Source organism: Ixodes scapularis, unplaced genomic scaffold (genome assembly GCF_016920785.2).
Source record: "Ixodes scapularis isolate PalLabHiFi unplaced genomic scaffold, ASM1692078v2 PGA_scaffold3__209_contigs__length_174095766, whole genome shotgun sequence".
NCBI classification, from domain to species: Eukaryota; Metazoa; Arthropoda; class Arachnida; order Ixodida; family Ixodidae; genus Ixodes; species Ixodes scapularis.
Window position 1 is genome coordinate 1,638,017 of NW_024609868.1, and position 14,671 is coordinate 1,652,687.

Consider the following 14,671-nt stretch of genomic DNA (forward strand, 5'->3'; position numbering starts at 1 on the left):
ATATTGCTTTTTTTACGTGGTGGTGGCATTAGGTATTTCAAGATGGATTATATTAGCAAGCCCAGTTCAGGCACTAGACTCGTTCGATTTGCCTGCACCAGTGCAGAAAATGGTAGGTATAGTGTGTGTGCATTGAGTTTCGACCGGAAGTCCATCACCTTAAACTTTTCTGCACAGGTGCAGTAGGTGCAGGCGAGTGAAACGAGCCTAGATGTGTTCGTTCAGCTCGCAATAGATCTCTCGCTAAGTTAGCCAAGCATCAAAGAAAAGACTGGGCGTGTAGGTCTAGGCGCCGCCATGGCTCTCGCCCTCCCCGTATAAAAAGATTCGAAGTAAATAAACAAAATAAAGTGTTGATGAACACGTGAGAAAGGCCTCTTGTTTTGGGCTTTTGCTTTAGAACACTTCCTGCTGCAGACGCCAGTACGGGCTGCGCGAGGCCTACATTCTCTGCATTCCCCTTGATACTTTAGTAATTTAGCAGAAGGTCTATTCTGAGCTCCTGCTAAATTCTCCACACCAACAATCTAGTCACCGGAAAAAACTGTTTGCCTCACAATGTAACGATAAATGCAAGAAGCAGCATCGTGAATCTGGCATGAGCCACTGCTTTCCCGGTGTCTGTCGTTTTGGTTGCTGTGCAAGCAACCGACGCAAATGTGTGGAGCATGCCTAAACTAAAACGTGAAACACACGTGAGCAAAAATCCGGTCGCGTCGCACCGCCACGCGGCGTAACTATAAAAACCACCAATGACAGCAACGGTTGTCGTGGTTACGTCGCTCAGCGGCACGAAGCGATGCTATTTTTGCACGCATGTTTTTCACGCTTTAGGGAAGCCCGAACCATTGACAACTTTGTGTGGAACGGGGGCGTGTGCACAAACGCAGATAAAAGCTGGACAAGCGCACTCCTCCTCTATACTCGTTTTCACCTCAAGGGCCGTGGTAAACAAATTTCGACCCCCCGTGGAGCATTACTAATTTCCTTCTTTATGTAGATAATTAAAAGTCACGTAGATGCATTTTAGATTAGATATGTTTTATGTTATCAAGACGTACACGTTTCAAACACCAACAGCATCGCTTCTTCCCCTGAAAATCAAATCTTGTAATAACTACTTCGCGCGGCGTATGAATTCTCGAAAATGCTTAGCAAGTTTTTAATTCTAACTATATTTTTACTTTCACTAATTAAAAGGTTTCTTAAGAAATTTTAGTTAATTATTTAAGTAATTAGTATTTTTTGTGTGTACGTGTGCTATTTTCAACGTGCCCCGAGGCTCGAAATGTGTTCCCCGAAACCAGCCTATTATTGTTTTCAGTCCTTTTACTTCGATGAGTCGCCTATTTACCAGGGATGGCAGTATGGCACTACTCTAATAAAATTACTCGAATTATATTACTTTTTGCTGCAATGAGTAATGTAATGAATTAGTTTTGCTGCAATGTGTCATGTAATGAATTAGTTTTCTACGCCGGTACTTTAGTACTGTAATAAATTACTCTGAGGCAGTAATTTTCAGTGCGTTACTCATTACTTTCGTAATTTCTTTTTTCCGAGGCCCCTTCTGAAAATTAATCTGTGACGAAGGAGTCGAGTGCGAGTCAAACACACAAAGACAGGGTCTAAAAGGCGAAGCGGGTGAAGAAACGATTTCGAGTGAAGACAAAGCTGAAAGTCCACGGTTCGCAAAACTTCAGCGAAGGCGGAGACGAAAAGTAATCGGGGGCCGTTCCTCGCTACGATGTGGAGGTCACGTAACAAAGAAGACATTTTAACACATTTTAAAGCACGTGCGAGGAGTTGGGTGTTAATCTTTAATCTCTTGCCAAGGATCCAGAACTCCTCGTGTGTTGTCTTGTAAAGACGCTTTTGTACGTTCCGTTCATTTCTAAGCTGACAGAATGATGGAAGCTGCGCACTCGTTGAAGCAACCGTGCGTCGACCTTTCGTCAGTTGCTCACGCCCCCGCTAATACCCACGCGCAGAGAGCGAAGTCAGCTGATGAAAGAGTTCACCGGTCCGACGTGCGCGTAGCTACCACCGTACTATCAACTTAAGTCTGAACGGAATATTGTCGGAAACGGCAAAAAGCGACCATAGCAAGATCACCTCGGAAGGGGATAAGCATACGCGCAGATAGAGCCGCTGGTTAATTGCTTAAGGACACACTTTCTGAGGGCGCCCGCCAACCCTTTCGTTCTCTGGTGGCGTTTTTCCCCAGAAAACATCTGGCCCCCTTACGTGACAAAACGCCGCGATAATGCGCGCTCTTCTCCGTTTATGGAACAATACACCTCGAGAACAATGTCTGGCAATGCGTCGACCGGTGCTCTTGGGAGAAAACGGTTCGACTGCGTCCGAGTCAGAAGAAAGAAATTTTAGGCATTTTCTCAAGCTTGTACAGTATGGATTCGGGAACGATGAATTCCGTTCGCCAAAGGCCACATAAAGGGCAGTTTAGCGCATCTCACAACAGTAGTTACGACTTCATGTAAAAACGAGCTGCCAAATAATAGTTAACCGAAATGACCGACTTCTCCAAAATCAGGAGGACGCAATCACATCAGCCATTAACCGATCTACTTCACCATTGAATGAACAGCGAAACCAATGAGCTGTCTGTTTTAGTCATATCTTAGGAAGCTCCACAACACTTCAGTCGTCACGAGCACGAATCCTGAAGAAATTTAAAAGTAAGTTCGAAGTAATATCATTACTTTTTAAGAGTAATTGTAATGTAATGTCGTTAATTTTAGTCTGCGGAAGTTTGTACTGTAATTTTGTTGCATTTGCGAATTTCTAAGGAAAATAGTTTATAATTTTGCTTAATTTCTTCTGAAAAGTAATTTTGCCATCCCTGCTATTTACCCGTTGGTTCAAAGCCAAACACAAATTTTGAGGTGGAAGGAAAGATTGAAGCTAGTCAGTAGAGGTGTCGACTTTAACATAGTGACGTAATGAGGTCCCATCAACGTCCGACAGATGGCGCGGAAATCTTGGTAAGTTTTGGCTAGGGGGCGCAAGCCGTCGACCGATCAAAACGGTTCAGCCACATTCATCCATCCATCCTCCCGGTTTATTAAAGGTGCCTTTCATAATGTTTATATCAGATGCATACATAGTTATTTCTAGTCCTGTCTTGGGGATTCATTTCACGTACCTTACATAAGGAAAAATTCGCGTCGCCTGCTGTCCTCACCCACATGTTACTACGCCATCGAGTTCAAAAATTAAAACAAAGGCGAGCTGGTACAAGGACTCCACCGAACAACGCTATAACTCTGTAAAGGCTACACCCGTGTGACTATTCTTTGTTTCTTCTTGCAGCTCAAAGGCTCCCCCTGGCATGTCCTCCTGACGTCAAGCAGCCTCTTCGGAGCAAGCGGCTCCGCTAGCCTTTGAACGATGACGATGGAACCGATCCCGATGGGTAGCCCTTTCCCCATCTACGCCACCGCACGGCACGTCCCCGTGTTCGGAATCGAATCGCCGAGTCGGAAGGACTTCTACGAGAGCCACCTCCGCGACAAGTTTGTCCAGCCGCCCGAGGTCATCGGCGGCCACCGGGACGATGTCTTCGACAGCGGGGACGGCTTCCTGGAAGACGACCCGCGCCTGCTGTCCCTGAAGAGGAGGCTCCAGGGCCTGGACGGGGACGAGTTCTACTCGGAGGGCTCGCTGGGGTCTCCGTCCAGTCAGGCGGGCTCCTGGACCAAGCGGAAAGGAAGCGAGAACGGCGACGCCACGACGCCCGGCGCACCGCCCGTGGTTGTCAAGAAGCGGCGGCTTGCGGCCAACGCTCGCGAGAGGCGGAGGATGCACGGCCTGAACGTGGCATTCGACAAGCTCAGGCAGGTGGTGCCGTCCATCGGAGACGACCGCAAGCTGTCCAAGTACGAGACGCTCCAGATGGCCCAGAGCTACATCACAGCTTTGAGTGAACTGCTCATCAGAGACTGAGCGCCTTGCCAAACACCGGTCCGAAGAGAGCTGTGTACATTGAAGGACGAAAGGCACGTTCGCGTGTGCTGAACTTACCTCGAGGAACGAAGCTGTTATGCGAACGAGAGGCGTTCCCATTTACAGTGGCATCGTGAAAAACCATGCGGCTACATGGGACAGTTGCCGTTTCGAGACTGCCAAATGCGACGAAGCTGCCTCGAGTGACCGATGTGCCCAGCTGAAAGAAAAACTGCTGTTCTCGGGAAACTCACTTCAGTCATGACTCCAAAGCGCCATAATGGCAGCTGGCCTGCCAATTCTTCCAAAAGCCATCAAGAATGAGAAAGAGTCGCTCGGTTTGTTCGAACAGTATTCAGTCATTTTGTTTTTGTCTTCTTTCTTGAATTTCGCGGAAGTTTATAGCTCCCCCCAAAGGCATAGCCTTCGCTCGACTTGGTCTTGAGTTACCCAGGCATCACAACCGAACCACCGAGTCTGTCCCAGATGCATTTATCCATCGACGAGAGCTAAGCAGATATTGCGAATAAAAAGAATAATTCAGGGGCGGTACCGTGCAGCGCCGTATATCACCTAAATAATCAAATCGAAGTAGATTTCACTCGTCATGTTTAGTCTGGTATACGCATATTTACATTTAACCGTGACATTAAGTTCAAAAATTAATCTTGATACACGAAGTACACTGCCTCTTTGCGCTTAAGGAATTCTGACGCGCGTATTAAATTATGCTGTTCTTTTCCGTCATTTAATGAAACTAGCAAACTAATGTATTGTCAAAGTCAATAAATTAATGCAGAGTAGGCCCTCCAAGTAAGTAATGGCACTTTTGCGTGGCAAAGAGACAATTCCATTCCAGTGCTTCGCATAATTTCATAGATATAATGTAGTCGTCCAGCCAATCTTTTGTAAATACACTGGCGATGTGCATGAGAGCACGCCAAGAGTGAGAATGTGAGTTTATTTTCTTTTCTACATGTGAATACATTTGTACAAAGTCTCCGTCACCCTTTTTGGTGGGATGACGACGAATATATATCTATTTTTATAAAGCGCCGCGCCTGTGTGTGTGTCTTTTTCCTTTGTACGCGGTTGTGGCCAAAATGATTGAACCTAGGGAGTACTTGAGAACGAACGGCTAGACATGAGAGTTACGTCAGGGTTTAGCAGGCCAGTCAGAAGATCGAATTGTTGCAAGATATCGGCACTAGATGGCCTGCCTATAAAGCCAAATACCGAAGCATGGCCCCCTAGGTGCAGACGTTTCGGAAGCAACTGCTCATTATACGTTATACTTCTAGGTAATCGAAAACTCGTAGAATCTCGTTATGTCCCTCTCTACGCACATTAATTCGTCAACAGCCTCCGACTGAGTTCCGATATTGTACACCGTGAAAAAAGCACGGGAGTTGACTTTCCAGCAGAACATTAAGACAGCCAATCACGAAGAACAACAGAAGGATCCCCCCAGTGAATGACGAAATTAAAAAACAACTCAATCTAAAAAAAAGAAAACTAAAAAAAAAAAAAAACGGCGATGTGCGCAGGGACGAGTATTACAACGTTTCGCTTGGCCATTGTCCCTGCCAATATAAAATTCTTCAAATGTAATCGTATTCTGAGCTTTCACTCTCGATGGAATCATTCTGCTGTTTACCTTGCTTGGCGGAGTTCGTTTTCTGTAGAAAAGTTAACTCGACAACGCTTTTTCAAAGGTTACTCTTTAAAGATTGCTTGAGTATATCCTTTTTTCAAGGAAAGCAAAACATGGAAACAATCACTGCTTTCGACGAAGCGCGACGAACAGAGAGCTGGATCGAAGTGGAAGTCTTAACATATATCGTTCAACGTTGAAAATATAGTCGTTCGTTAGCAATCACAGTGAACCTCGACGTCGTGGGAAATCTGATATGTGATCCGGACCTTACAGTCACTCTCTGTGCAATAACTGCAGCCGTGAGAAGACACGTAAAATTGTAACTGCACCTCCAAGTTGATTACATTTAATCCCCCACAAATAGTTAAGTTTGCATTAAAAGTAACTCTTTCTAGCTGTGTTTCTGAGCACATTACGAGTTGTGAGAAGTGCTACCCGGGCGCCTATAGTTTGAGAACTTAACTTTGCATCATGCTTGTATGCTCGAAGACTCGAGCAACAAAGAGTATTCGAAAGCCTCGGAATCGCGCCCGTTCTTCCAGCGGTGCACCAAACTTTCCATATGGAGTAGAGCACCCAGCCATAATTTAATTCACTTTTTCCCGTTTCTAAGTCACATGTACGCTGTGTAGACTTTGTGCACATAGACATACAGCTCTAAAGTTTCGACCAGCGCAAAATCGGATATTATTAGGTCGAATGGCGATTTTTCAAACGGCGAGTGCTTATGAACAGACGATAGTTGACGCCCGTGGATCCTGCACGATGGGACGCTAGGACGCCACTTCGCGTCAGCATTAAGTGGTCGCGTCTCGCGGACGCTACCGGAGGCAGCTCTTTTGTGGTCGCGTCTCGTGGACTCTACAGCGCCCCTGGCCGAGAGAAACAGGCCCTGGGCCATCGGCTTCCAGGTATGGTTTTGCAATTTGTTTCGCTCTCCTTGTTGCAGAATGAACACACGGAACGGAATGCGCCGACGAACCCAGGAAGAGAAGGAGACGTCAGAACACCGAGCTCTTGGCTGACTCGCTAGAAGCAGCGTCTGAGCACAGACAGGGTCAAAGAAAGCACCGCCGAGGGCAGCGCACGAGCTGAGCGGGACTCAAGACCCGCAACAGCCCTTGCACCGCTTTTTCCCACCCAGTCTCAGCTGAGACGCTGTTTTAGCAAGCCTGCCCCGTTAGTGGATAGACCTAAAGCTGCCTTTGTCTCCACTGCACTCGTCGAACGCGTTCAAATGCGAGACCCAAACGCCGGACGCCGGCGTTCCGCGTTCGAACGCGTTTGACGAGCGCGGTGGAGGCAAAAGCAGCTAGCTCTAGGTCTATTCGACGTCCACGCGTGCCCTCGTCTCCTCATCTCCTTCAGTTTCTCTGCGCATATATACACAAGGAGCTCTAAGTACAGGCTGTACGAAAGAAAGGAAAATCCACGAAACAAAAGAGAAGTCAAATTTTCTTCTTTATTTTTTTTTATTGCAAAAATATATTACGGATCACCGAAAGCTCATTCTTCGGCCAAATGTAGCCCCAACGGTCCGAACCAGATTCCTTAGTTTCAGAACTAGCCGTTATCTTATTTAGAAGTTAAAACCGATTTTCTGAAAAGTTTAATGAGGAAATGGCGGCTGATGCATATCTTATAACGCATGGAGCTCAACGGCGCCGGTTACCGAAAACGGGCAAGAAGGGGCCCCGTTTTCCCATTGATATTTTCACAAAATATCTTATAATCCTTCTGCTGAGATAACGGTTAGTTCTGAAGCTTTGGCATCTTGTTCAGACCACTGAAAATAAGCAATCGGTATTGCGTAGCATTTTTTTTTTTTTGTAAAAAAAAAAAAAAGTTTTTTTTTGAAGCACACTTAATACTTGAGTGCATACTGCACCTAATTCCGGTTCGAACAGCAATCGGTGGCATATCTCCCTAGTCTGTACATCCAATGATATGGGGCCATCGTTGTCATGCTCCGATGGCCACGCGGTGCTGTCTCAGTATCAAAACCGGTGGACGGCATTTTGCGGCTAAAACCGCTTCTCCTTCTCATTGGCTAGGCTACTTAGACAACGACCACCGATCAGGAGTCCACGTGCATTGCGAGAAAGAATAGCTGTAGCTCGTGCAGTCAGAATAGTTTGCTCGCACAACACGATTGAATTGCCGCGTTCGGTTGCACCGCCGAGTCCGACCAATCAAGGAGCGCCGACCTTCCGTCGTCATGGCGTTGTCTGTCTGAGTTTGCTGCCAGCAGCTAAACGCGCCGCTTGAAAGAACGGAATCATGGTGCATTCTTTGTGTCTTTTTGGTTTAGTCGGCGATATCAAATGCACCACGCCGAAGATGCAGCTTTGTCGCTGCCCGATTGTCTCCATCGGAGTGTGGCCTCGGCTGGGTTCGGAAGTGAAACGGAGCGATGCCCTCGGGGTGTGAGCGAAGGAGCTTCGGTCCGAGGGGCCATATGGACAGCGTGGAGGCGGAAGGGCGAGCCTGGAAGGGGGCGACAGCGGAGCCCACTTTGCCCCCCGCTTCTTCGCCTCCTTGTTCACGCAAGTTGGCCCGGTAATGGCTTCACGGGCGGCCGCCCGTCTGTGGCCCAATCCGGCAAGCCGAGGCGCGTGGCTGGCACGGGCCCTGGCGCTGCCCCGCGTTACGCCGCCACCGACGAGAAAGAGGCGCCACAGCCTTCCTCGCGGCAATAAGAGCCCTCGAAGAGCACGCTTCGATTGGCCACGAAGCCATTGGGAATGGATCAGGCGGAAGTGGAGATCAGCCTCCAACGAGGGGCTCTTGCTGCGACACCGTGCGCTTTGCCGCAAGTGGCACTCGATTCTCGTCGGGACGCGGCGCACACGTTCGTGTTCACCCAAGGGAAATCAACATTTCAGAAACGCAGGAGGAGGATGGAGAGTGCGGGATCGGATAATTGCTTCCGCACACGTCCGATGACCTGCCAATGTCAGGGAACCGTCAACGTCCGAGTACCTCTCTTTATTCTTGCCTGGCACACTTATTAAATGGTTCTTTTTATAAGCTTTTTACATTTTTAATATAATATCCTCGAAAGTGTCGCGCAAGACTTACGTTGGCGAGATGTCACTTATTCCTAACGGTAATAAAAATGCTCGCTGCTCGCTCACTTCATTCTTATGTTTTAAACGTCACTTCGAAGAAGCGATTTAACTAAAATAAAACGAGCAAAATTGACAAACGAACGCAATACCGTCGTGCACCAATGTAATGGCGAACGCGAGCTCAGGTCAGCAGTGGCACTGCATTCACCGCACTGTCCCTCGATAAGATAAACGCTCGTTTCAGGACAGAAAGCCTCAAGAGAGTTTTGGCGATTCCAGTGAAATTGACGCGCATAGCGGCGAGAACAGAGAGCTCGGCCGGTTCGCTCGTCAACTTCCTCGAGCGAATCAGATTTTCACAGAGCCTGCCGGTCTAAAGACGAAGTTGCGAATGTAGGTTCGTGAAATCCCGATGAAAATCGTCCAGAGACATTCACAGAACCCCCGACTAATAATCGGTTCGCAAACACAGAAGTTCCCACGTACTCGTTGAGCGGCGTCAACGAGCGGCCATTTGTGGGAAATTTTCTCAGTCCAGCGACGACCGCCGTCCTGACACGAGAAAGAGCGCTAAGGTTCTTATTTATTCCAAAACGACGAGTGAACATATGAGCAACAGTAGGGTGCGAGGAGCGCAACTCCGACTCGCATCGTGCCGTCCATGCATGGTCCTCGAAATGGAAACAAAATACGTCCCAGAAGCCACTGCGATCCTGGCGGCTGGCTGACCAAGTTCCGGCGGAGACGAGCGGACAGAAGCAGGCAGGCGTCGCTGTCGCCGACACCCGCGGCCAGTGTGCCTCAATATCACAGTGGCTGCAACTGCTGGATCGGCCTCACGTGGTTTCTGGGCCGCGTTTGCAGTGCGAGCTGTGTCTCCAAGCTTCATATCTCTCCCGCCACGCGGCAACTCACGCACAGGGTTGGGCAGTATCGCGATACAAATGTATCGCGATTGTATTTCAGAAATACATTTCGTATTTGTATTACTGTATCGCGATACATTTTTTCACCAGTATCTGCATTCATGTATCGAAATACATTTGGAATGTTTATTTGTATCGCGATACAATCAGGATGAAATGTATTTCGTTACCTTTCTTGAAAACCCCCTCCCCCCCTCCCCGAAAAAAAAAATAAAAAAAATCCGAGCTCTTTTTCTCTTTTTTTTTCTTTTTTTTTTAGAGGGCACCAGGATCAAGGTGGTGCTGGGGCAATGTTAGTATGCTGACCAAGGTTCGTTTCGATTCTCCAATTTATTTTTCTATGCTTCCTCTTCTCTCTTCTGAGAAGTGCTGCGTAGTCGGGGACTCGAACCAGGTGGCGTGCCAGGAGTGGAGTCAGAGCATCTTCTGCTACAGGTCCTTAGATAGGGATTTCCTGAGTCATTGTTTGCTGGCATCCAATGCCCGCTGCTAACCTTCTCTCTCGCCTTAGCGTACACAGTTCACCCAGCGGGAAAAGCTGAGTCACAGTCCGTTGCAGCACGAGCCGGGCAGTGGTTGGCTTGAAACAGTAGGATGACTCACGCAGTGAAGTTCAACACATATTCGAATTCGTCTGCGGCTGCGCCCGTAATATTGCACGGCTCAAGGGTACGTCATCAGCCGACGTGAACGTGACCCGCTGCTCTGGCGATCCGAAACCCAGGAAGGAGGCCAGACGTAACACGGTGCCGACCCAGACTCCGTACAGCTGCGACTCCTCTCAAGCGCGCTGTTTCTCGGAGAGCTCGTACCTGTCCCGGCAGTATAAGGTCGCAATCCACGAGGTCTGTGTTTGGATGATGCAAGGCGAGACTGGAGGACTGCAATTCATGCGTCGGTGGCGGAGGGTCGGCAGAAAGGACCTTTGCGACAGGGATGCTACCGTATCGTCTTTTCAGCCGTAACACACGATAAGACATGTGTTCCAGGATGGGGAGGTTTCCGAATGACACTGCCTGCACGATCTTCAACGAGGTAACCTGCAATGAAAGTACGTATTGTCCTTTCATACAACAGCGTGGTAAATTTTCATGTTTAAGGCCACACCTATACAGATAAAGAATACAAGTTCATTCCACCGTGACGTCATGCGGTCAATGTTGACAGGGGCATCCTTATTGGACAGGGGCATTTTGACGTTTGGACGGGATTTAGGGTGACATCGAATGTATTTAGAGCTCGAAGTCTTTTCGCATCCCTCGTCAGACGGACAGGATGTCAGAGAAGGGATTGCTGTCAGTCCTAGACAGAACGTTCAACGTCCTATCTAGGAATGACAGCAATCCCTTTCTTTTTTTTTAGCCCATCGAAGACTCCTCGCCGTATGAAACCACTCCCTTCAAGGCATAGTGCCAAGCGGATACGGGAGGGTAATCCCGGGATCAAAAACTTCCACTTCACACTTTAAGCTTCATCTCATTTGGCGTCTCAAACAAATTCGAAAAATGTATTGCAGTATCAGTATTTCTGTATTTGTACTTCTGCCCTTCCTAAAATGTATTCCTGTATTTGTATTTCCAAATACTTTCTGCCTCTATTTGAAATGTATTTCCGATACGTATCGCGATACATTTTAGAGATATATTTTGGTATCAGTATTTTAACTACTATTTTAATGTATCCCAGTATTCGTATTTCCAAATACATTTTTGAGTATTTCTGCCCAGCCCTGCTCACGCATGCTCATGAGCAACCAATTTGCGGGTGACGTGTCCTCCATTCCATTGCGCTCTCCATCAGTGGCGTAGCCAGGATTTCTTTTTCGGGTAAGGGGGCTGAGGTGGCCGGGATGTCCACCCACGACTTGGGTGCGGAGGGGGAGTCAAAATGCATGTGTCTATTATAGGGTCGGCTAGATTTCGGGGGCGGCTGAAGCCCCATACGCCTCCCCCCTGGTTAGGCCATTTCTCTCCATGCCGCTTCCAGCCCGCATCGTCTCATGCCGCTCGATCCTCGTCGAGGCTGCTTCCAACCCTTAGTGTGCACGGTGTCCGCCACATCTCAGGATCAGGCCAGAGCCGTATATTGCAGAGTTCGGCCATTCATTGATTGGAATAGTCGAGCATCTCGTAGCCAACCACAGGCCGCGAAACAGCCCCTAGCGGTGGTCATGAGCTCAACAAATGCAACTCGACTAATTTAAACTGTTTTAGCGTCTCTAGAGTAAAAAGGTGTAGCTCTTGGGTGACTGAAAACTTGGCACATGCGAGGTTTTCATCGTGTCCATATTCAACGGTAGAATAAACGAACGTGCGCTCTAAACCAGAGCAAACTGCATAGTTACGAACATTGCTGCTGCGAGACTGAGCGCTTCTATTTCACGTTTTACTTGTCGCTTCCAATATTGTGACGGCGAGGTCTGCTGACTGGTCGACGCTATGTCGCATTTTTGGTTTACGCTGTAACCGCGGGAGGAATATGCGGCGCTGCCGGCGGCTTTTGCTCCACCCATTGACCAAACTCTCGTAATATACGGTTCTGGACGAGGGAACCAACTGGGGCCATTTATCGGACAGCGCTGATCTCGCCGGCGTATTTCACCATGTGCTCGTAAGAATTCCGAGAATCTTAGAGGCGACCGATTCTCGGAGATATACTGCGTAGATTTGTTCTCGCAAGTACAGGGAAAACGTCTAGTTTTACGCCAATCGCATCAAGGGCTGCCCTACAGAGAGCGTCAGCCTATCCTCGACCCTGCAGTTTCTAGATAAGAGAGGAGCCAAGTTGCGCGTCTCTTTCCCACATGCCACCACGCCGAATTCCATCACGTGGCAAACAAAGGTCCAGTGCTGTGCAGAAAATCCCCCGCTAAGGCTGCTACGTTAGACACTAGCCGAGCCGCTAGACAACTGTGCTTTGCTTTTTCGTGATGCCGTATACCCATCGATTTCTCTCAAGTTTTTAAAGATTTCATCCTCATCGTATTCCCCATCTCTCACCGCTCATCTTCCCGCAAGTGACGTAGGGTCAAGGTGGTGGAAAAATGATTACAATACGTTTTAAGCAAACAAAAACTCAAGTCCGCAGTCGTGGGCGAAAAATTGTGCGAAATAAGACCCGAGATGATTTCTGCCTCCAGCGCCCGATGTAGTTAGCATATAAACACAAACATGGGGAAACAATGTCCACATAAAGAATGCACCCACATTTTACGTCATGGAGCGCAATGTTTTGCTCGTTTAAAGTTATTTTCTGAAATATTTAATTCGCTAATAACTCTCAAAATAACGCGAATTTCTGTAATATTTTTTTTCCTCGGTGTCCCTGGTTTCATGGAGCTCTGTTTCAGCATGAATTTCAAACCGGTAAAGAAATCCTTGGAGGGCCGCTTTAACAGATCTCGCACTCCTTCGTTCTTTTGGTGTTCACCCGGAGAATCGGTGTTAAACGTTTAATCTACGTGTCAAGTAGCGGTGTTAAAGTGGCCTTTGTTCCTTCTTTCTATGAACCGGAAGTTCTCTGGGACGTCACAGACTGGAGTCCCACCTTGTGGCGTTTCCCATCAAAGGGGTCCCCAGTGCAGTAAGCAATTGTTGCAGGTCATGCCAGACCTTCGCTGGCCAGCCACCTTCCCAGCGTGGACTGGAGCCTTTTTTTTTTGTTTGTTTTGTTTTTGATACGCACTTGGGCTGTTTCGTAAGTTCTATCGCACCGCCATGGGAGCCCCTCCTAAACGTTGGGGCCGTCGGTTAGGCGTCAGTGCGCTGTACGTCGAGCTCAAGTTCTGGGGGTGCATTATGTGGGACACACGGGTGTAAGACGACACCCTCTCTTGGTACACTGCTTTTACCTTTACTGATTCGTCGACAATGGCGTCACAAGGGTAGCGGGGGGGGGGGGGGGGGGGAATCGCCCCGGGAGCAGCGCTCAGAGGGGTGTCCCGGCGGGCCACTGCCTTGGGTGCCACTGACCCTCGTGACGCCACTGTTCGTCGTAATATTTTCTGAAAGCTTCTAATGAGTTGAGGTATGGTCACCCCAATGATAAAGGAAAGAACGAGCGGAAATCGCCAGCCACGTTTGTCGGAGCACGGCTCCTGCACGCATGAAGAGTTGCTATCCCGCATAACTTTGGATTTTAAGATGGATGAAGGCGCAACTCTGCTGCCTATGGGAGCTTCTGTACAGGGACTCTCCTGTCGCCGTCCCATCTAAAATGCGAGACCTTGTGGGAACCATGGGGTTCCCTATATCCCTATCTAGGCCTAGCTTCAAGCACAGGCGGTGGGAGTCGTCGTCACCAATGGCGGCGGCTACCCGAATACAAGGAACCGAGGCTGCATTCCTTGAACAGGACGGCTCTCTCACGCCCACGTAGGGTGAATGTGCCGCCGGCGCATCTTTGAGAGTGATAGTGGACGCGATTACTACCGACCTCCCAGAACGCGTCCATATCTCCCAGGCTACATAAGCCGGCTCCGAAGGAGGGCCGGGGGCTCTCGTCGGCGGAGGCCGTGGATCTACGGAGCTTGGTTTTTCTTTGTGGGCCTCCGACTTCCCTTGAATCTGTCTATTGCAGCAGCGCAGGAAACTGACCGGGTGATACTGGCAATTGAGCCAGCGCCCAGACGTTTCCTCTCTAAGAGCGAAGCGTGCTAGCATTTGAGTCAATAAGCACGTGGAAAACGGACTCCCTGTGTTGGTGTTGTCTCCCGTCCACCGGTGCCCAAAAAGGCAGTCAATAGACGGACACGGCTCGTAGCCGCGCAAAGAGCGGACTACGGAGTGGGTATTTACCTCGATGAGGGCTATCGAGTAAAGTTGGCAAACCCACAACCTTCGCATCATGTCATCATTAGGGTATCTCCGACGGCAAGCGCGACAAACACGAAGAAACTCGACAGGAGTTCTCCGCACAGCAGTAGACGCGTGCGTTTTCGCGTCGTCGCGGGCTTGGGTCTGCGCTCGTTGTGGGATGCCGGAAGACGCACTGGCGGCGACGCAGAAGGGGCAGCCATGCTTGGATCCCCCACCGATGACGCTTGGGGGGCC

General features: G+C 48.8%; 1 protein-coding gene across 1 annotated transcript; it reads left to right on the top strand.

Moving 5' to 3' along the window:
• The first annotated feature begins 3,339 nt into the window (after positions 1–3,339).
• Positions 3,340–4,324, top strand: LOC8051475 (protein atonal-like). The gene has a single exon (XM_029993050.3). The coding sequence runs from the start codon at positions 3,412–3,414 to the stop codon at positions 3,964–3,966; it is 555 nt and encodes a 184-aa protein (XP_029848910.3). The 5' UTR covers positions 3,340–3,411; the 3' UTR covers positions 3,967–4,324.
• The last annotated feature ends 10,347 nt before the right edge of the window (positions 4,325–14,671 follow it).

Bases quoted from the DNA above. Each gene is read 5' to 3' on its own strand.
- LOC8051475 (XM_029993050.3), top strand. From the start codon at position 3,412: ATGACGATGGAACCGATCCCGATGGGTAGCCCTTTCCCCATCTACGCC.